This window comes from Lepisma saccharinum, chromosome 27 (assembly GCF_977018435.1).
Source record: "Lepisma saccharinum chromosome 27, izLepSacc3.1, whole genome shotgun sequence".
Taxonomy (NCBI): domain Eukaryota; kingdom Metazoa; phylum Arthropoda; class Insecta; order Zygentoma; family Lepismatidae; genus Lepisma; species Lepisma saccharinum.
Genome location: NC_139255.1, coordinates 39838972 through 39859647, shown reverse-complemented (window position 1 = coordinate 39859647; position 20676 = coordinate 39838972). Strand labels below are relative to the sequence as shown.

Sequence of the window (20676 nt, the reverse complement as noted above, 5' to 3'; positions counted from 1 at the left end):
TGCCTAACCTCTGAGAAATGTATAGGCAGAAATATATTAAATAGAGATAACATTATGGAGAACACTTCAAATGTAGCAAATTTATGTGGCGTAGAATGGAAGGGATCATCACATAACATAACACTGGTGTCAAGACTGGAATCTCAAATTAAATCCGGAAAAATATGTTGTCATGAGGTTTAACCTAAAATCTAATAATACAGCACCATTCTATAAATTATGCAAGCAAATTATTCCGTTCGTACATCAGCACAAAGATCTTGGAGTTATTTTCGATGACAAACTAACCTTAGCCACCATATTGATTACATAACTTCTAAAGTGATGGAAAACTCTTGGATTAATGTACAGGTTTCTGACCTCAAAACCTACTTTACAACATGCGTTGTACCTATTTGAATAACGTTCCTGTATTTGGTCAATGGCCTGTGAAAGGAATATAAAGAGAACAGACAAAGTAGTCAATTTCTTGGTCAGAATTCAAACACATATGTCCAGCCCTTGCAAACTTTTCTAAACACAAAATTCCATCCACTCTACAAATTTATGATCTTTCTCTTCACTGTCAACTTTCAGAGGTAACATGTCTTTTCAGAATCATGAATGGACAACTTTTCACTAGAGAACTCTTGCCACTTCTTAACATCAGAATCTCACGTACCAACAGCAAATGCAACAACTTCTTTTATAGGACCTCCCTGATGGCACAGTGGCAGTGTCATCGCCTTGCAGATAAGGGGCCCCGGGTTCGATTCCTGGTGGAGGCACATGGTGGTTCGGGTCCCACTTTAAAATGTACGTCCAGTCCCGATTAGCCTTACTGTGCATAAAGTGGACTTAAAACACCAACTCAATCAATCAAACTTCTTTTACAATAAATTTCCCCGACTATCCGTAGAACAAAGATCTACGGAGTTTTCTTTTTCACAAATGGAGTAAGCCACCATCTTTAAAATTTAATGTAACAGAAAACATCAAGAGACTTTGTGAAAACAATGATGAATTTGAATTACCTGATGATATTTGAGATTCATAATTAAAAAAAAAAAAAAAAAATCTAAAATAAAAATAAAATAGACTGCTTTTTTCACAGTTAAGTTGCTATATTACAACAATGTAACATTGACAACATCCATTATATAACAGATTCTTTTTGTTTAAAATTTACTAACCATTGTTATAACTGTATCTTTAGTCAAAATGAAAATAAATGTCTGATGAAAGGAGCGTGTGTTCTCCTGAAACGTCACAAAGAAAAAAACTGTTTTCTTATGCTTGTAATAACCGTAAACTACAGGAAAATAAATAGAACAAAGATCACTTCTCTGCAGGCTACAAACCATTTACAACTCATTAAAATATGCTTCGGACTTCCATCTATCGAAACAGACTTACAGAACGGCATGCATCAAGCAGCTAAAGAGAAAATAATGTTGTTTTTACTCTAGTTGTTATTATTCTTGTTATATATGTACATGTGTGTGTGTATGCATGCATTTTATTATTTGTTAGTTCCTTTTCCTGTTGTAAAAATAGATTTTTCTGTATTCAGAATTTTTCAAATAAATATATAATTTGACACTTTCTGCAATATTCACACAACCAATAATAAAATAAAGAAAGTGTAGTCTGTTGCTAATCCCCAACCTTCCTTATTTTAACCTTTCCCTCTTGTTTTAACCTGGGAGAACCCGAGGAAGGTCCTAGAAATGGGATCGAAATACCAAGAGAAATTTCCAGAAAGAAATCACTTTTAAGTGCTTTTTTTTATTATTTGGTTCAGGCTTCTGTCTTTTCCTATTGTTTACTATCCTCCATTGAAGGTGGCTCTGTTTTACTGACCAATCAGAATTTCTGTGCAATAACTTATTGGCCAATCCTACACTGGATGATAATGAACATTGGCAATATATTTATCAAATTAAACTTTTTGTCTTTATATGTAAAACTGGCAATTTCAGTACATGATTAATGTCAGAATCCTATGTAATATCTTCATTTTGAATATTCTATGTTAATGTTGTCCCCTCTTTGCTTAGGAGAGATTACTGGAACAGGCAAGTGGAAATGAAGATGATGATGATGACTTTTTTCTTAGGTAAGTTTTATGCATGTATTTTTTGTCTTCACTGCAATAATGAAAAACTAAATACCTGAACCATTATATGGAATGCAATATACAGGGCTAGCATAAATGATTCATTCGTTTTGAAAAGGCTATATTTTCAAAAGTATTACACGTACACACATGAAAGTTATATGAAAAGAACCACAAACTCACCAAGTTTATACACCCTCTACAAATGTTTGATATGTGCCCCTTTGGTTACACGACACACGTCCAGACGATACTCGATCTCATTCCATACATTTTGTAGCATAGTCCTGTCAATGGTCTGCACTGCAGCACTGATGCGTTCTTTGAGCTCGACTAAGGATTGCGGTAGTGGGGGTACATAAACAAGGTCCTTAACGTACCCCCACCGGAAGAAGTCGCAAGGTGTTAAATCAGGAGATCTGGGAGGCCAGGGGAAAAAAGCTAGGCCATCCTCACAAATACACCCAATCCAGCGATGCGGAAGTTCATCGTTTAGGTAGTCACGAACTGGGATGTTCCAATGAGGGGGTGCCCCGTCTTGTTGAAAAACAAACTCTCTGAAGTCAGCACTGAGTTGCAGGAACAACCACAACTGCAACATATCCAGGTAACATTTACCGGTCACAGTTTGCTCATCGAAGAAAAACTGCCCATACATCTTTGTTTGTGACACTGCACAGAAAACATTCATTCATTCAACTGTCACGACTGCACGTGGATTTTCCGTGCCCCAGAATTGCACATTATGATGATTCACGTTCCCGGATAAGTGGAACGTTGCTTCATCGCTGAATGTCAACTTGGCGGTGAAATCCTTGTTCTCCAATGCTTCCTGCATGTTGACGCAAAATTCTAGTCGACGGGCGTAATCCTCCGGCTTTAATTGTTGCAGGAGCTGCACACTGTACAGTTTGAAATGCAACCGTTGACGCAAAATATTCCACACAGTTTTTTTGTGGTATTTTAAGTTCACGGCTTGCTCGGGCCGTTGATTTTTTTGGACTATGCACGGAACTATGTCTCACTCTCTCCACTGTTTCTTCTGGCACTTTTGGTCGACCAATGCTTTTCCCTTTACACAAGCAACCCGTGTCCTTGAATTGCCAATACCACCGCAAAATGCTTTGGTTACATGGCGGTTCTTTTCCATACTCTCTTCTGAAAGTGCGTTGCACAGCTATAACAGACGAACATCTGGCATATTCAAGCACACAAAAACTCTTTTCTTGCTTTCCCTCCATTTTCGACAGGTCCAAACCTCGTGCTGCCACTTGGAATACACAATACAAACTTGGTGAGTTTGTGGTTCTTTTCATATATCTTTCATGTGTGTACGTGTAATGCTTTTAAAAATATAGCCTTTTCAAAATGAATGAATTATTTATGCTAGCCCTGTACATGAACTTTTTGGTAGTGTCAATGACATTTTCTTTAATCTTAAGGTGAGCGGCTTTAAAAAATTATTGTCTTGTGTTCGGTTTTACTACTACTGCAAATTTTGGCCTGTGCTCCTTGTAGTAAATAGTGCACATTAGAAATAAATAGCAAATTATACATCAGTATGAGTTAATCATGACGAGGATGAATAATGAATTCCTGGAATGGAGGTTGTGACAAACCATTGATACCTTACCCACAATTGAACTTAGGACTAATATATTTGTTGCAAGTTATGCTAACAGCACAGAGGCTGGTAGTTTCTTTAGTGTTTTTTTCTTACTTTTTATATTGTGATACATTGAGGTAACATATTTTCACAATGGTGCTCAAAGTACTTTTTTATCAGTTGTGTAGATCAAAATTGGATTTGGTGTTTGCAACTATAAGAGTGAAAGGTGAACTTGGTTGTAGTATTCCCACTGAATTGGGAGATTGATTTATTTTATTCCATCCACTAAATCACACATAGTTCAATAGGTACAATGATGTGGAACAGGACAAAGTTATAATTATATAAATTTTAGGTTGGTGTGTGTGTGTGTGGCTGAAAATGACCACAGGTGCATGACTGGAGGAATGAACATACAGTAGAGCGTCGATTATCCGAACGTCGGTCAACCGAACGACCGCTTAACCGAACTGTGTACTCGCTCGCACCTGTTACTCTCCCACCCTACCGTCCATCATCCCCCTCACTCCCAAACCAAGTTTCCCACAGTAGTTGCCGCACTGAGCCACCGCTGGCGGAACATTGCTTCTAATGGGGCCTTCATAAGGCGCTGCTGACCTGCCAAGCCGCCAGTCGCTGTGTTTCAACAATCAGCACACTTCTGTCGGTGTATGTATTGTTCATGCAAAATGCGTATGTAATATGTACATATTTTTGTTTAATAAACTGTACCACATACTATATATTCCTACTAAAGTTGCCTTTGTACGTTACTTTGTAATACTTAAAGAGATGCCTGTTTTTATGAATAAATTTACTGTACAGTACTTCTTTTTGGCAAATAAACATGTACAGTTCGATTATCCGAACAAACCAGTTTTCCGAACACCCATGTCCCCCAATTACTTCGGATAATCGACGCTCTAGTGTAATTTTATTTAGACTGTTAATCTTCTTCCATAATTTTTACAACTGAATTAACTTGGCTGCTGATACCAACCACTGGCAAACAATTGCAGGTAGCCAGTTACAGCTACCCAAACTTCACAAGAAGAGAATGTGCACTAACTTGGATATCAGTCAATCTTCTTGTTGATCATACATTCCCATTAGATACTCCTCCCTTTAAAAATTTCAGGATTTGTTTTGTAATGTAGGCACACAAAGTCAGTGGCTTCTTTGCAGAAAGTGAATTACTATGAAATACAAGGGTCGTTCAAGATTGACCAAGACTTTCGTGGGTAAAATATTAATGAATCCATGTAGTGCTGCATTACTTCGGCAGGACAGACCATGATTCTTTGCGAGTAACCATGATCCTTTGCGGCACATTTGGCACATGTGCAGTAGTGTAAACAAAGAGGGTGGCAAGTAGTGTATCTGTTTCTGTGGAACAACAGTGTATAATGAAATTTCTCGTGAAGGAGAAGGTGAAACCAGCTGAAATTTGGCGTAGACTGCAAGCACAGTATGGTGAACAAACACTGTCACGGGCAAGAGTGTAGGAAGGGTTCCCCTCCACCCACAAAAAATGCAAAGTGCTGCCATCTGTCGAAATGATTTTGGGAACTGTCTTCTGCGACATGAAAGGTGTTATCCATGTGGATTTTTTGGAAAAGTGTGCCACAATTAATGCCCGGATTACTCAACACTGCTTCATGGTGCTGTACATGCGGCCTTTTGGAAGAAAAGACCTGGAATGTTGTCAAAACATGTCATTCTTCTCCATGACAATGCCAGGCCACACACGGCCCATTTGACTCAAACAACACTGGCCAACTTGCACTGGGATGTTTTACCACACAATCCTTACAGTCCAGATTTAGCCCCCAGTGATTTCCACTTGTTTGGGGCTCTTAAAGAGCATTTGAGCGGGACGCACTTCCAGACAGATGATGAACTCAAGAACGGTGTCCTGCAGTGGTTACGACACCAACCTACTTCTTTATATGCCAAAGGCATCAAGGAACTTTCACAACGATGGCAACGGTGTCTGGATGTTTAGGGGGAATACTTTGTAAAACTGACATAGTTTGGTGCTTTTATGTATGTATATTACCTGTCTAGAAATAAAACTGTTGGTCAACCTTGAACAACCCTTGTATATTTACATCTCAGTAGGTCACATATAAGGCCTGTTAAAAAAGAAACAACTTATGAAATAGCCAATGTTTTGACACTCACTGTCCCGTTACTAAAGCTGCATAGTGGGATTCTGTTTCTTGCACCCCTTTGTGTTGTTTGATTTTCATTCTCCAAGCAGTCAAGTGAGATAGTGGTGACTAACTGTTTGCAGCGATTCTTTGAGGCCTGAGCATAACCAAACAAATTGTTTGATTTGGTACCTACATCCCACCTGGAAAGGACATTGGGTAACAATTGCATCTCCGAACAATGGATTTCTTCATTTTTACACAAGAAAGTACTTACCGAAATGAGTTTTTCTGGCATTTAGATAGTTCCTGAAGGTATTTTCTTTCGTCATTGAATGTGCTTGAGCGGGAATTCGTGTGTTTTCCACGAAAAATTTCTCACCGATGCACAATTGCCGTTGCTGTTCTTTTTTTCCTCTACGAGAGCCAGATGTTGCACACGTTTGATACGTAACCTCCTGTCAGTGTTTCCAACCACGCCATTGTGTTGCAAGAAGATGAAAAAACTAAATATACATTCCTGATATTACTACGGCCCAAAATTTTAACTATGTTTGCCTAACCTAACATAACCTTGCTGGAAATGGTTCGTGGGGCTATCCGTAAATGTTTTTTGGGACTATCCGTGAATGGTTTTTGGGGCTATGCGTGAATGGTATTTGGTGCTATCAGTCAATGGAGTGTGGGCCATTTTTCAGTTAAGAAGTTTGGAAACACTGTACACCCACTGATCCACGATGCTGTGCCTGCCATACTGTGTGTTACAGAAGGGAAACAAGGACGAACAATAATTACTGTTATGGACATTATGACACTCTACACAATGTTCCGCAAATCACAATCGGTAAGTACGAAAGTAAAAGATGACAAAATAAACGAGTGAGAGGTGTTGTTCGGAGATGTAATTGATACTGGACATTGTTTCCAGATGATATAAGAGATTTTTATTTTTTTAAAAAAGTCACTATATAACTTGCAGGCTATGTTCAAAAAAACATGTACCAGAATCAAGGTGCATTGATTTAAATCAGGTGATTTTTTTTTAAAAAAAATCTCCGATTTAAATCATTTGAAAAAATAATTATAGAATAATGTACATTATGATTTTGTAGATATCAGAATTGCTTTTGGTGAAAGTACATTAATCTTGTAATCATTTAATGGTGTTTATTAGGCTCTAAGAAAGGAAGCAAAATATATGCACTTATGGGGGTGAAGCTCATATGAAAAGGAATGTAATATGTAAACTGTAAACACCTTTAAATTTCTCGTGGTTTAAAATTCTATAATTTTTATAGGCAAAAATTGCAAACATTTTGTGTTTAATAATGTACAAAATACAGTGTTAGTATAATATGGAGGTGACACCTATAAATCATATATTTCACACTTTTTTACATTGCTAACGTACTATTTTGGAATGCGGAACATTTCCTAAGGTGAAATAATGCATTTCTAACTAAGATAATGTTTATTTCTTACATTTACGAGTACTTACTGTTACTTGTTATTTCGATTCTGTAACACATTATGGTGACAGTGTACTGGTTCATCGCGCGTTGTGCGAGTGTTTTGTCAATTTATGCAGTGTTGCAACCTTGTTCACAGGAAAATACCTACTTTCGTGCCCGGATTTTAAATTATGCTAATACCTCGCAAACTTATGTTAGCCTCACAAACCATTGACGTTAGCCCCACAAACCATTCATGTTAGCCCCCAAAACCATTCACGTTAGCCCCAAAAACCATTTTCCGTAAGGTTAGGTTAGGTTAGGCAAGCATAGTTAAAAAAAAATATAAAAAAATAAAAAATACTCGACACGTCATGTTCTAGTAAAAATGGGGCGAGTTTGAAACACTGACTGCGCGGTTTACATCATCTAACACACGGAACATTGTGCTCTCGTGCAGAAAGCAAATGACGCCAGCAGAAACAGCGTGTCGGACAGAGATTTTCGCAGAAAACAACATGTATTTGCATTAAAATAGATCAAAACTACATTCACGAACTTCCACAACGCTACAGAAAATGATTTCCGTAAGTACTTTCTCCTGTAAATTTGAAGAAATCCGTCACCCCTATACTATACTGTTACCCAAAATACTAATCATATTAAAAAGTAAATAGTGTCAATATGATTAAACTGTAAATAAAAATGACAGCTAATATTTTGCAAACTATCATTAAAAAATCACCAAAATTCAGCTACAAAGATTAAGAAAAAACATTTTAAATTACAATTATATAGTGCATCTAGAACGTTATATTTTTATTAGAAGAAAAGCTGCTGAAATTATTATAGTTTTATTAACACACTCAACAAACATTGTAAATTCATATGTACAGTATCAGAAACAGAAAAATATATATTTACATATATTTTTTTATTTATTTTAATCAAACTGTTCAAATATTTTACATGGCCATTTGCCAGAAAAAGCCTTTCTATAAAAAAAACATATCTATATGCATGTTGCCAAAAACCATACAAGCTATTTTAAGCATGTTTTATAAAAAAATCTCTTGATTTTTATGCACCCTGATCAGAATGCTTTCTAGCATTGGAAGAGGTGTTGGAAGTTGTGTATTAATTGAAAAAGTTGTTGAGTTTCTTTTCTGGGGAGACCTGTGTATGTGCAAAAAGAGACTGTAATCCTAACATTAGTTATAGCAGAGCGTATAGAAGAGAAAGTGTGTGCACTTCGTTTTCTTCCCGTAAGCCAACTGAATAGAGCGGTGCCCCGCCGAAACACTGGCAGCACCTTCGCTTGCGAGCGTCTTCTGCTTGCAATGCGGCCGCGCTTTACGTAGAGCGTTGTGTTTTGTTGTGCTAGAATAACATTGTGTACTTTTATTAATGACAACGTTGTTACGTTATTGAGTTTAGTGTCGTTAGATTTGTGATTGACCCGTTGTGACTAGTTTGTGTTGTGTTCAACGCATTATTATTGTGTTTGAGACAGCAGCGAGCGAAAACCACAAGATGCCTACGTGTTTCGTACCCGGGTGTAGATCTGGATATGACCGCTGCTTTTCAGGCAGTAGACATTTTTTTAGGGCACCTAAAGACAGTAGTGGTCTCTCAAAATGGGAGACTGCCATCCCTAGAAAAGATAATTGCTATGTGTGTGATATTCATTTTCCACTGACCTTTTAGTGAAAGTGGATTCGTTCATAGTGGATGGCGATACAGTAGAAATTCCACGACAAAGGTGGAAATTAAAACCAGAAGCAGTTCCTCATATATTTCCTAATCTGGCCAAATACCTCTCTAAGACAGTTAAGAAGCGAAAATCTCCCATGAAAAGGCAATTCTTGCGGACAGATGATAATAAAGTAAGTACTCGTTGCAATGTATCATTAAGCTTATCAGTAGAGGATGATTTGCTTCACACTGCGGATGCTAGCAATACAATAGCATTGCTAAAGAAAAAACTTAAGAATCAGAAAGGCAATTTAATTAGAACGCAGAATAAACTAAAGGTCGCACAGGCTAAAATAAATTTGCTTGAAAAAGGCGTTAAAGATGCTAAATTAAATACAACCGTAACACAGTCAAAACAGTTCGCGTCTCTTAGCAAAAATCAAAAAATTGTAATTGATACAATCTTAAAGAAATGCCAAGTGAAAAGTAAGACAGGAATGAGATACAGTTCTGAGTTTATACTGGATTCTCTTCTATTAAAAATTAAGTCCCCCAAGGGGTATAGACACTGTTTGCATCACGATTTGCTACCTTTGCCTTCTGAAGCTCACTTGAGAAAATTGGTGAAGGGTCTTAAATGTCCTTACGGCATAAATTCCCATGCCATCGACGCTATAACACATTTTTTTAGTGAAAAGAATGAGAATGAGCGTAGCGGAATGCTGATTTTTGATGAAGTTAAACTTAGGGAAGCAATTCAGTTTAACTCGAATTCCTTAAAAATGGACGGCTTTGTTGATTTGGGAAATCTTACTCCAGACGAAAGCAAGAATCAATTAGCAAGTCATGCTCTAGTTTTTATGTTTGTTCCTTTTCTGTATAATTGGATTCAACCCAGAGCAGTATATGCTACGTACGCTACCTAAACTCGTATTTCACTATCTGAAATGTCGATTTTTCTTCCGCACCAAGGAGATAAGAAAGGAATTAAGTGCCTCGAAGACAGCAAAATCATCTTGGAAATTCTCCAAACTATCCAGCTGCTGAGCTTTTCTCCAAACGTAAGTAACATGCATTTTTGTTTCTTATGTAGTTAGTTATGTAAGCAACGCGAGCATCTTTCGCACCCTCTCAAACGTCACCACTGCCATCTAGGCGGTGGACCACGGCAACTCGGGGAGTGCGCACACTATTTCTTCTATACGCTCTGGTTATAGAGTCTCCAGCTTTACCCATTCACAAATTTCGCATTTATATTAACTGAACATTGAAACAATATAAAATTCTCCAGAATAGGTATGAATGGTAGATTGTATTGCGTAGAAACTATGCCATATTATCAGATGGCTAGTTTTTTGTGATTTTTCAAAATAATTTTAATAGCTGTCACTTTATCTTGAAATACACTTTAGTAAAATTCCCAGGATAGAATGACAGGAAAATTGTTGATTGGCATATTTTGTGTACCTTTAGGGATACCCAGATTGATGATTAAATTTGATTTGATACAGTTATCAATCAATACTGGTATAATGATGCAACCACACACACACACACACACACACACACACACATATATATATATATATATATATATATATATATATATTGTATTAATGCATATTGTGTTATATTTCAAAGTAAAATAAGTGATCTGCAAATTAGACAATATGTTTATTTACAGAGGTCCCTCAGCAAGTACTAAGACAGTTCATTTCAAAGATGACAAGTTGAAACAGTAAGTACAAATTTTGAAACAGTCTTTAGAAAGTAGGTAGTATATCTTTGGTGTGAATAATTGAATACCACTGCATATTTCTGCATTTTATTGACATGTTACTTTCTAATATATCTTTAGCTGCCTGGGGTTTAACTAACTAACTCCCTATCCTTCTTAAACCCGAAGGTTCATGGCTGCAGCAACACAGGCCTTCCATCTTTCCCTATCTTGAGCAAGTTCTATATACTCTTTTCCATCCCTACCGATTTCCCTTAGGTCCATCTCAACGTTGTCCCTCCATCTTCGTCTTGGTCTTCCTACAGGTCTCTTACCATCAGGTTTCCCAACAAGAATCCTGTAAACTCCTCTTTCCTCTCCCATTCGTGCCACATGGCCTGCCCACCTAAGTCTTCTTGATTTAATTATTCTAATAATATCTGGACATGAATACAAATTATGTAGTTCTAAATTATGTAACCTTCTCCACTCACCTGTCTCCTCATCATTTTTAGGTCCAAAGATTTTCCTAAGGATCTTATTTTCAAATACTCCCAATTTATGTTCCTCTTTCAATGTAAGGGACCAAGTTTCACATCCATATAATACTACAGGCAAAATTAGTGTTTTGTATATTTTAACTTTTAGTTTCTTAGATATTAAACGAGAAGACAAAAGTTTATGAAGAGAGAAGTAACCTTTTTACCTGGGGTTTAGTTGTTAATAAAGCTTGCATAGACTTTTAATGTGTTTCATATGCTGTTTGTGTGTTTTGGGTGCTTTTTAACTAGCCATATTTTGTTGATACAATTATTTGACGAGAAGTTAACAGCTCAATTTTGAGTTTGTATGTACAAGATGATAAAGTAAAAATTTAAAAATCTTGGTTACTTAAATTATTGAACATGGTTTAAATCATTTATTTCTCTGGTACTACTTTCCTATATGGGTGACACCTATAAATAATTTATTTCACACTTTTTTACATTGCTAACGTACTATTCTCGAATGCGGAACATTTCTTTAGGTGAAATAATGAATGTCTAATGAAAATAATGTCTATTTCTTACATTTAGGAGTACTTACTGTTACCAGTGGCGTCTCCTGACCCTGAACTTCAGGCGTTGGCAAAGAAGAAATGTTAACCCCTCCCCCCACCTCTCATTTCTTGCAATTTAGTAAATCAAAATATTGCAATTATTCAAATGATGCGAATCTAATTGTTATCTGGTTGCTGATATTATCAATGATTTCAAAGTAAAGCCTCCGGCAGTGGTCTTTCTGTGTTTCGTTGTTCAGTCGCCTCCTTTTCATTTCAACAACCTCTTCCTCTTCTACTGCACCAGTTATAGAATTCCATAGTGTTTCGAAATTCTCACTTTCCTTTTTCCTTTGTCGTTGAAATTCAGTTATTTTATTACTGCAATACAAAATATCAACATTTTTAGACTGCAATATACTGAATAATACGCCTGAAAAGGCAAGCAAGTTGGCTAAAGCCTTTATTAAAAATATATTTTCGAAATCCTTCAGGAAGCTAGAAAATCCTCTTGAAGTCATTGCAGCGTAATGATTTAAATAATATCAGTAAAAGGCTAGCAAATAACTGTCTCTAATAACTTCTGATTTATAAAGTTTTTAAATTAACTTAATATTATTGTATCAAATGATCGAAGTCTCCACTTTCACTAACATGTTCAAAAACATAAGCAGTGCTTCTCTGTTGTCATTGAATGTCCACACTAGACTAGAGGTAAAATTCCATCTGGTAGGAGCTAATGACGGGAGCTTTCTGGACATGAAAGCAGAAAGTTCGTGAAACCTCTTTGGAGAATGAGAGAAAAACGTAGACAGTGATTTAAGACCACAAAAGAACACCTTAAGCTCTTTGTTTCATTCTAACGATTGTTGCAGCACCAAGTTCATGACATGAACATAACAATGCGAAAAAAATGCTATCGGATAATTTTCCAAAACTTTACTTTGAAGGCCATTCAAATGACCACTCATTACAGAATATCCATCGTATGTCTGGGCAATTAATTTATCCCCACACTTATATTTAACCATTATTTCAGTCACGTGACTAAGAAGAGCTTCTGCAGTTTTATCGGCGCTCATGTCATGAAATCCAAGAAATCTTTCAATGACTTTTTTTCTGAGTCCAAAAAAAAAAACGTAACACTGTTGACACCTGAAATTTTTTGCTAATGTCTGATGTTTCATCGACCATGATAGCCACAAAGTCTGTGTTTTGAATTTCATTGTAGATTTCATCTCTCAGAACATCCGAAACTGAATTTATTAAATCATTTTGAATGCCTGCCGAAGTACTGAGAAAAACTGTAGAATTTAATAAATGTTCTTTTAATGAGGGATCAAACTCGGCACTTGCAATAAGGAATTCCATGTAATTTACAGATGCTGCATTTTCCTCATGGCCTCGGAATGGCAATTCTTGCTTTGCTAAATAGCAAATAGCAAGACGGCGTTAATCAACCTCTTTAATATTTCCCTGTTCTTTTTTACTTTTTCATTGGGTAGCTCTATTTCAGCTTTTCGTTGAGTATCCAAAAGAACGTCAATTCTAGTAGGGGTGGCAACAAAACTACTAAATTTAAAGAAACTATAAAGATGCAATTCAGACTCGCTGTGTTTTCTCACTGCAGTATTGAGATGATTCAAATCCGCATACCCTTGATAATTCCCAACATCTTTTTTAGTCTAGAATAATAAACATGTCCAACAGTTTATTCACCACATCACACCCACAAAGATAGTCTGAAATTTCATAGAGTTCTTTTCGAAAATATCTCTCAAAACCTTTTCCAGCACCACTTTTTCCTTTAACACATCTTGACATCAATCACTTGTTTCTACTCTGAATATGAAAGCGAAGAAAATGAATTATTTAAATACTTTTGCACAACACTTTCACTATTCTCATCTTAAAATAATCACATCACTTCACACCACACGTTTAAAAAATAAAATGCACAACAATCACGAGCGAAACAATGCGGAACGCAGGGCGAATGAAAGCCAAACCGTTGCGAACAAATACAACGCCTTGAGAAGGTAACCATGCTGGTGGGTGGCAGGGTGCGCATGCGCGGTCATCCTATGTTTTGGCAGTGGTAAGACGTTGTATTTCCTCTCAACGTCCTGGCAGTGCGGGACCGATCTGCCTGCCTGACAACCACTGCGCGCTTCGCCGCGTTCGAAAACTACCAGGCGCTCGAGACTGACAATTGAAGAAAAACGCTCAAAATAGTAATTTATAAAAGTACAGATACTTTCTTCTTTATTTCATTTTCCTTTGGCCGTCGACACACGACTTACACACCCAGAGAAATCGCCACTGACTGTTACTCGTTATTTCGATTCTGTAACACACATTATGGCGAAAGCGTATTGGTTCATCATGCGCTGTGATAGTGTTTTGTCGATTTATGCAGTGTTGCAACCTTTTTCACCAGAAAATACCTACTTTCGTGCCCAGATTTGAAATTATGCTAATACCTCGCAAACCATTGACGTTAGTCTCACAAACCATTCATGTTAGCCCCACAAACCATTGACGTTAGCCCCAAAAACCATTGGCGTTAGCCCCACGAACCATTTTCCGTAAGGTTAGGCAAACATAGTTAAAAAAAATTAAAAATACTCTACATGTCATGTTATAGTGAAAACACTGAGAGTTTGAAACACTGACTATGGGGTTTACGTCATCTAACACATGGAACATTGTGCTCTCGTGCAGAAAGCAAATGGCGGCAGCAGAAACAGCATATTGGACAGAGAGTTTCGCAGAAAACAACATGCATTAGCATTAAAATGGATCAAAACTACATTCACAAACTTCCACAACACTAAAGAAAATGATTTGCGTAAGTACTTTCTCCTGTAAAATGTAAGAAATCTGTCACCCCTATGGTAAAGTGTTACCATTTCTCTTTAGTTTGATGGAACAGACATCTTCTTTGGGATTAATTTTATACAGCAATACCATTTTTCATTGGCTAAAAATTATGTTTGATAAAGTGCAATTTGTATCCCACTTTTAAACTGTTGATATAGTCCCAATTAGTTTATCTCAGCATAAAACTGGACTTGAAATCAACTTTGTTAAAATAAGGACAAACATTCCTAAGCCAACAGCCAGCATGTTACATTGAAGTCTTTGCTTGTGTGTCTTTTTATTGTTTCCTGGCAGTGCAAATTCACATCTGGTTCCTAGCAAGAAAATCGTGATTGATTTACTTTCCTTTACAAAAATGTTATTAATGTTACGGAACTGTAGATACAGCAAGATACACACGAAATGTGCTTACGTATTCATATACAACAGGGTACCTAGCAGGTAGGCATTGGCATAACAGTGCAAGTCAGAAGCCTGCCAATCGGATAACTACAAGTTCTGATGCTGCTGGTGACAGGGGTCACCTAAATTAATCAAATAAAATAAACCAATATGCTGATATGTAAGCAAGTTTGATGTGTATATTAAAAATAATATGTTATCATCACATTTGTATTAAAAAAAAAGGTTGTAAGCAAATATTACATGATTGAGAGCTGAATCAAGCTAATTGGATTCCTGTATACCTACAATCTTGTTGTACAGTCATGGACACTTCTGGGTTGTAACAATCTCTTGAAACTCAATAGTAAGAATTAAGATATTTAAGAAAATTCAACAATGACTTCAGAGAGGTGTGTGTCATTTTATTCCATGCAGTAGAGTGAGTTTCATAAATTTTACCAGACAAATAATTAATTATTATTTGCATGCACTTTTCTCTTACATTCTGTTTTTTGTAAGGAATGGATTTGTACCAGTGACGGCAATTAGCCCCCCCCCCCTTTTTGCAACTTTTGCCCCCGGACTATGCTAAATCTTATCTACAAAGGGAAAATACTGTCTTTGCCCCCCCTGGTTTTTTGGACCCAATCACTGCCATTGATTTGTACTGATACTATTGCCAAACCTGTTACCTGCTTTGTTGGCATTTTGATTCAATTCTTGTCGCTTAAAACATAGTGAAAGAGAACAGTGATTGACATTTTCGTGGTAATATTTATGAACCCTACTCTACATCTGGAGTGCATATAAAACTTTGCTTCCCTTTTTCCTAGAGTGAAAGTGCAAATAGAGGAGGTGACAGGTGTTATGCGAAACAATGTTGGCAAAGTTCTTGCAAGAGGAGATAAACTAGAAGATCTTCATGATGCTTCAGAGCGCTTATACTTGGCGAGCGGTGACTTCGAAGCAGCATCAAGGAGGATGAAGAGGCGAGCTTGGCTGCAACACATGAAGACCAGGGTCATCTTGGGTTCAGTAACCGCTATTGTCCTTCTTGTTATTATTGGTAAGTCTATTTGTTTTGTACCTTGTCTAGAATTAGATGAACTGCTTTGGAAGTCACTGGTTGAGTGGATATCAAAGTGTACGTTGCATTTATTTAAGTTGTATGTCCAAATTTTTTTAGGAGAACTGGGTCAAATTGGGAGGGGGGTTATAACCCCCACCAACACCCCCTTGGACATGCCACTGGCACTATGATGCCAGGAGTCCTGGGTTCGAATCCCGGCCTTTGAATGGTAGTTTTTTGTAGTGTTCCTTCATAAATATCATCACTCATCTTCATCTTCACAATTAGCCAAAAGTAGAAGAAAAGAAGTATAATAAACCAAATCACACAATCCAAAACCAACAATACCATTGAAGCAAGCCTAATAGAGAGCCACTGGCTACTCCTAAAAGGATTAAAACAAAAATTTCGTGAAAACAGGGGGAAGTTTTCAAGTCCTGTGAAATGGAGAAAATGTGCAAGAAAAGCTATAATGGACGATTTCGGTAAAGGGGTTATTAGAAGGCTTGTAAAAGGCTTTCAAAGAAGTTGCGATAAAAAATCATTTTTCGATTTGGGGCCACATTAAGGAAATGTTTACGTGATCTAGGTTTTCCTTATTAAAGAACTGAATCCAATAGAAAGGTTTTGATGGAAAAACCAGATATTGTTGTATTGCATGCATATTTTTTGAGAGATATTCGTGACTGCTGAAAGATTGGAAGAGCCGTGTACTCTTTAGACAAAACACATAAATGAACATCATATGGTGCCAAAACGTGCCAATGTGATAAAGATGGTGTAGGGTCTCTACCAAGTGGAAGAGGTAAGAGGCTTATGATGACAACCAGTACTGTAGCGCAGTTTCCTGTGGCCTTCCGCAAGTAATATTTGGCCTAGTGAAAAATATATATATCGAGAATACCAGAACTGAGCTTTCGCTCGCGAGTGGTTGTGTCGTTCCGGTATTCCGCGACGCGACCCTCGGGAAGGGTGGAAAACAGTTGTGTGTCGTCCGCCACTGAACATCATTGGGAGCGGGAATGTGTCTATTGATTACTGCCCAAATTTCATAAAAATTGGTCCACGGGGGCCTGAGATACGAGGAAAAGTTCGTCTATGAACCTAGAGAAAGTGCCTTTATGCTTGGAAAGTGAAAAAGAAAGTGCACCTTGGTGTGAACAAATCCTCCCTGTGAACACCCCAAGTGCGTTATATAGTGGTGACCCCCCCAATTGTCAAGAGGAAACCCCAGAGGACTTTCTGACATCCCAACCGGCAGAAGGAGGGTAAGTACTGGCCTTCTATCAGGGGAAAACCACCCCTATGTTATCCTTATGGGGATATTGAACAATCGCGCCGGGAACCGAAAGTAAGCCCCTAAGGATACCAGAATATGAATCCTTATCCTTTGAAAGACCTTTAACCCACGTAGGAAGGATCAAGGATCATATCCAAAAAAACCGCATTGCGATACTACCCTTAATAAAGAACTTGTTGTGAAAAAACCTCCCCCATAGTAATCTTATGGACAAATTAGGCTTAACTTGATCGGAAGCGAATTTTGTGTTTCCAACTCAAATACTCCAAAACTAGACTTTGCTAAGGGGTGGGACTTATACCCCTGAAAGCCTCATCCCTCTCCTGTGTATTGGGACCATCACAACCCCCATACGTGCAAGGGTGTTTTTTCCAACCCCAGTAAAGTGACTGCATGTGTCGGTGCTGGCCGGCCATAGCGATCGAGCGTTGACACGGACAGCGACCCTGGTTCGACGTGTTTCTGTCATCCGGGGCGGTGACGTAGTGCCGCGCGAGAAATGCAGGACGTTGTCTGACAGCTGCGGCACGTGCAATAATAAAACAAACTCCACGTGCGTTTTTGGTGGGAGCGCTGTATCTGTGTCTTCTGCGCGGGTGCTGAGCCGCTCTTGAGTGATTACGGTGTAGTGTGAAGGATGGCTCCTACGGGGGTCACCCCAAAGACAAACAACAATCGTTCCAACATGGAGCAGCCCCCTGAGCAAACCCCCGACCCCTTCAAAAGGGGTGGTTTAACACGTTCTCCCCTGCCCAAGAGGAAACACGTCCAGGATAGCCCAGAACAAACCTTCAGTGCGTTTGAAAATAGAGCAGCGACCAGCAACCCCTCTTCAACCCCCACCCCTTCTTTCATCTCCAACCCCTCTGGAAGTCAAATTTCAAAAATCCTGCCGGATTCAACGGAAGTACAATTAGGTGCCTTCCAGAAGGTGCAACTTGATCTTACTACCCTTGTATCAAAAGAAAAAACTCTAAGTTCAGATAAAAAAGCTCAATTCCTGGAGTTAATTGCAAAAATGAGCCATTTGTACACTGAAAAAACTGCAGAAACTAAATCCCTAAGAACGGCGTGTCTCATCCTTGAATCAAACCCTACCTCAACGGAAACCAAGCCAACTTATGCCCAGACTCTCTCTGCACCAGCGATGCAAAGCACAAAAGTACAACAAATCCAAAAAGCAACCCAGAATGCAAAACACACAGTATTTATTACGGCGCAAGACAACCAATCGGGGAGAGAAATATGGGATAAATTCACCATGTCGGTAAATCCAGTCCGAGAAGGAGTAAGAATACAGGGAATGCGGTCAACACCAAAAACACTAATCGTGGAAACAGCCTCAAAAGAAGATGCAGAAAAGATTATAAACAATCCTAAGCTCAAAGATAAGAAATTGAATGCGGAGCTACCGAAAAAGAGGAATCCACTCATGATTATTTACGATGTACCAACAAGAAAGCCTGAAGAAGAAATAACTGAAGAATTTTACGTGCTAAATGAAATCGAGGGAATTATGTCTCCAGAGGAATTTTCAAGCAAATTCAAGTTTAAATTCAAAACTGGTCCAAGAAACAAACCGACATGCCACAGAGTCTATGAGGTGGACCCTGCTCTAAGAAGAACCATATTGAAGATGGAAAAGATCCATTTGGCCTACCTCTCATTGTCAATGAGGGACTTTCTGGTAGTCCCTTTCTGCTTGCTGTGTAGAGACTATGGACACGTCGCGAAACACTGCAAGGGTAACAAATGCTGTATCAGATGTGGATTGGAGGATCACGTAAGGGAGGAATGCAGAATAGACAAGTCAGTTGAAATTTGCATACCTTGCAAGAGAAGGAAGAGAAATTGCCACGAAAATCCGAAAGAGTGCCCTACATTAAAGTTTTTCCAACAGAGATTGATTGAAAAGACCAACTATGAATAGTGAAGTTAAAAGAAAAAGAAAAAATAGAAATACTCCTAGCCGTCGACGACGAAATTCGGGACGAGCGGCGGCCTACGCACTGAGAAAACAACAAGAATTAAAATACACTCTTGAAACTACTTTTACCATAGACTTAGCCCAACATTTAAATGACTTAAACCACAACAAACTGCATCAACTCTCCTCCACACCACCCCTAAATAACTACTCCTTCAACACTGTATCCCAACCTAACCAGGTTTATATACATTATCAACCCCTTCTTAGTAATTATATTCCAGGCCTAAACCCCTGCTCGATATTCTACCCCCAATACTTTCTACCTTCTCCTCCCTATTTGAGTCTTTCAACCCCAGAGCCCAGCCAATATGTATACAACTCACCCCCTCAATCTCCCATTTTAACTCAATCATTTCACACATCACCCTCTGAGTCTGTTCAATCCTTATTCATCTCACAATCTGATTTGTCGCCAGTACCCACTCTCTTGGAGACTTCCTCATTTTCAGAAACAGAATCATTAAACCCATCACCAATTGCCACTCCTATGTCCTTCCTTACGGACATATCTCCGACTATAGCCACACACCCACCCCTTATTACAATTCCCACACCCCCGGACAGCCCTGCATACCAAACGGAGGACTCCTGCACCTCAAACAACCAACCCCAAAGAATTGCTCCTTCAAACTGCCGGGCTCAACCTACCACGTCCAGCAACCTCAATCCGGAAGCACCACCGTACCATTACCAAAATAAGTACCCAAACTTCACGGCACCTACACTAATGACATCCCCCAAACCTGACACTCCAGATCTACATAACACTGATATAAACCATGAAGCCATTTACCAAAACTTTGAATTGAACCTAAGGTTAAGCCGACTAGAAGAAAGGGACAACCTCGTTGCGGCGCTGCGTCTACTGGTCAGAATGAAACATGAAAACGGAAACTTCATCACCTTTCCTTTCCCGGCGATAGTGGATAAAATGCTCCTGAGATGCAGCAATATCCCCGTGGATCCAGATGAACTGCAGGTTTTACTAGAACAGGCACTACAGCGTAGAGATCTAAAATTGGACCTTGATGAGGTATACAAGGACTTTGCCAGGGGATATGGAAGAGTTGTTCAGGACACCAGTAAACCATGGCCATCGTGGACTTCGATATTAAGGCATTGAAGGAAAATAAAATAGGCTGCCTACAGGTGAACTTAAATGGGGCTGAGCTGGCCACAGAGGAAATTTTCATCTATGCCAGAAGAAACAATGTGGATTTACTAATGTTGCAAGAACCCTACACTCGAAATGGTAAAATAATTCATGCACCACTTAGTGCCACAGCAA

At 38.4% G+C, this 20676-nt stretch overlaps 1 protein-coding gene across 1 annotated transcript in view; it reads left to right on the top strand.

The window, feature by feature from the left end:
* The window catches only part of LOC145979987 (vesicle-associated membrane protein 4-like), a 33048-nt gene that overhangs the window by 5027 nt on the left and 7345 nt on the right, over window positions 1-20676 (top strand). The window contains exons 2-4 of the mRNA XM_083112929.1: window positions 2040-2098; window positions 10691-10744; window positions 15863-16095. Coding sequence (XP_082969055.1) covers window positions 2040-2098; window positions 10691-10744; window positions 15863-16095 — 346 coding nt within the window. The remainder of the gene's footprint in view (window positions 1-2039; window positions 2099-10690; window positions 10745-15862; window positions 16096-20676) is intronic.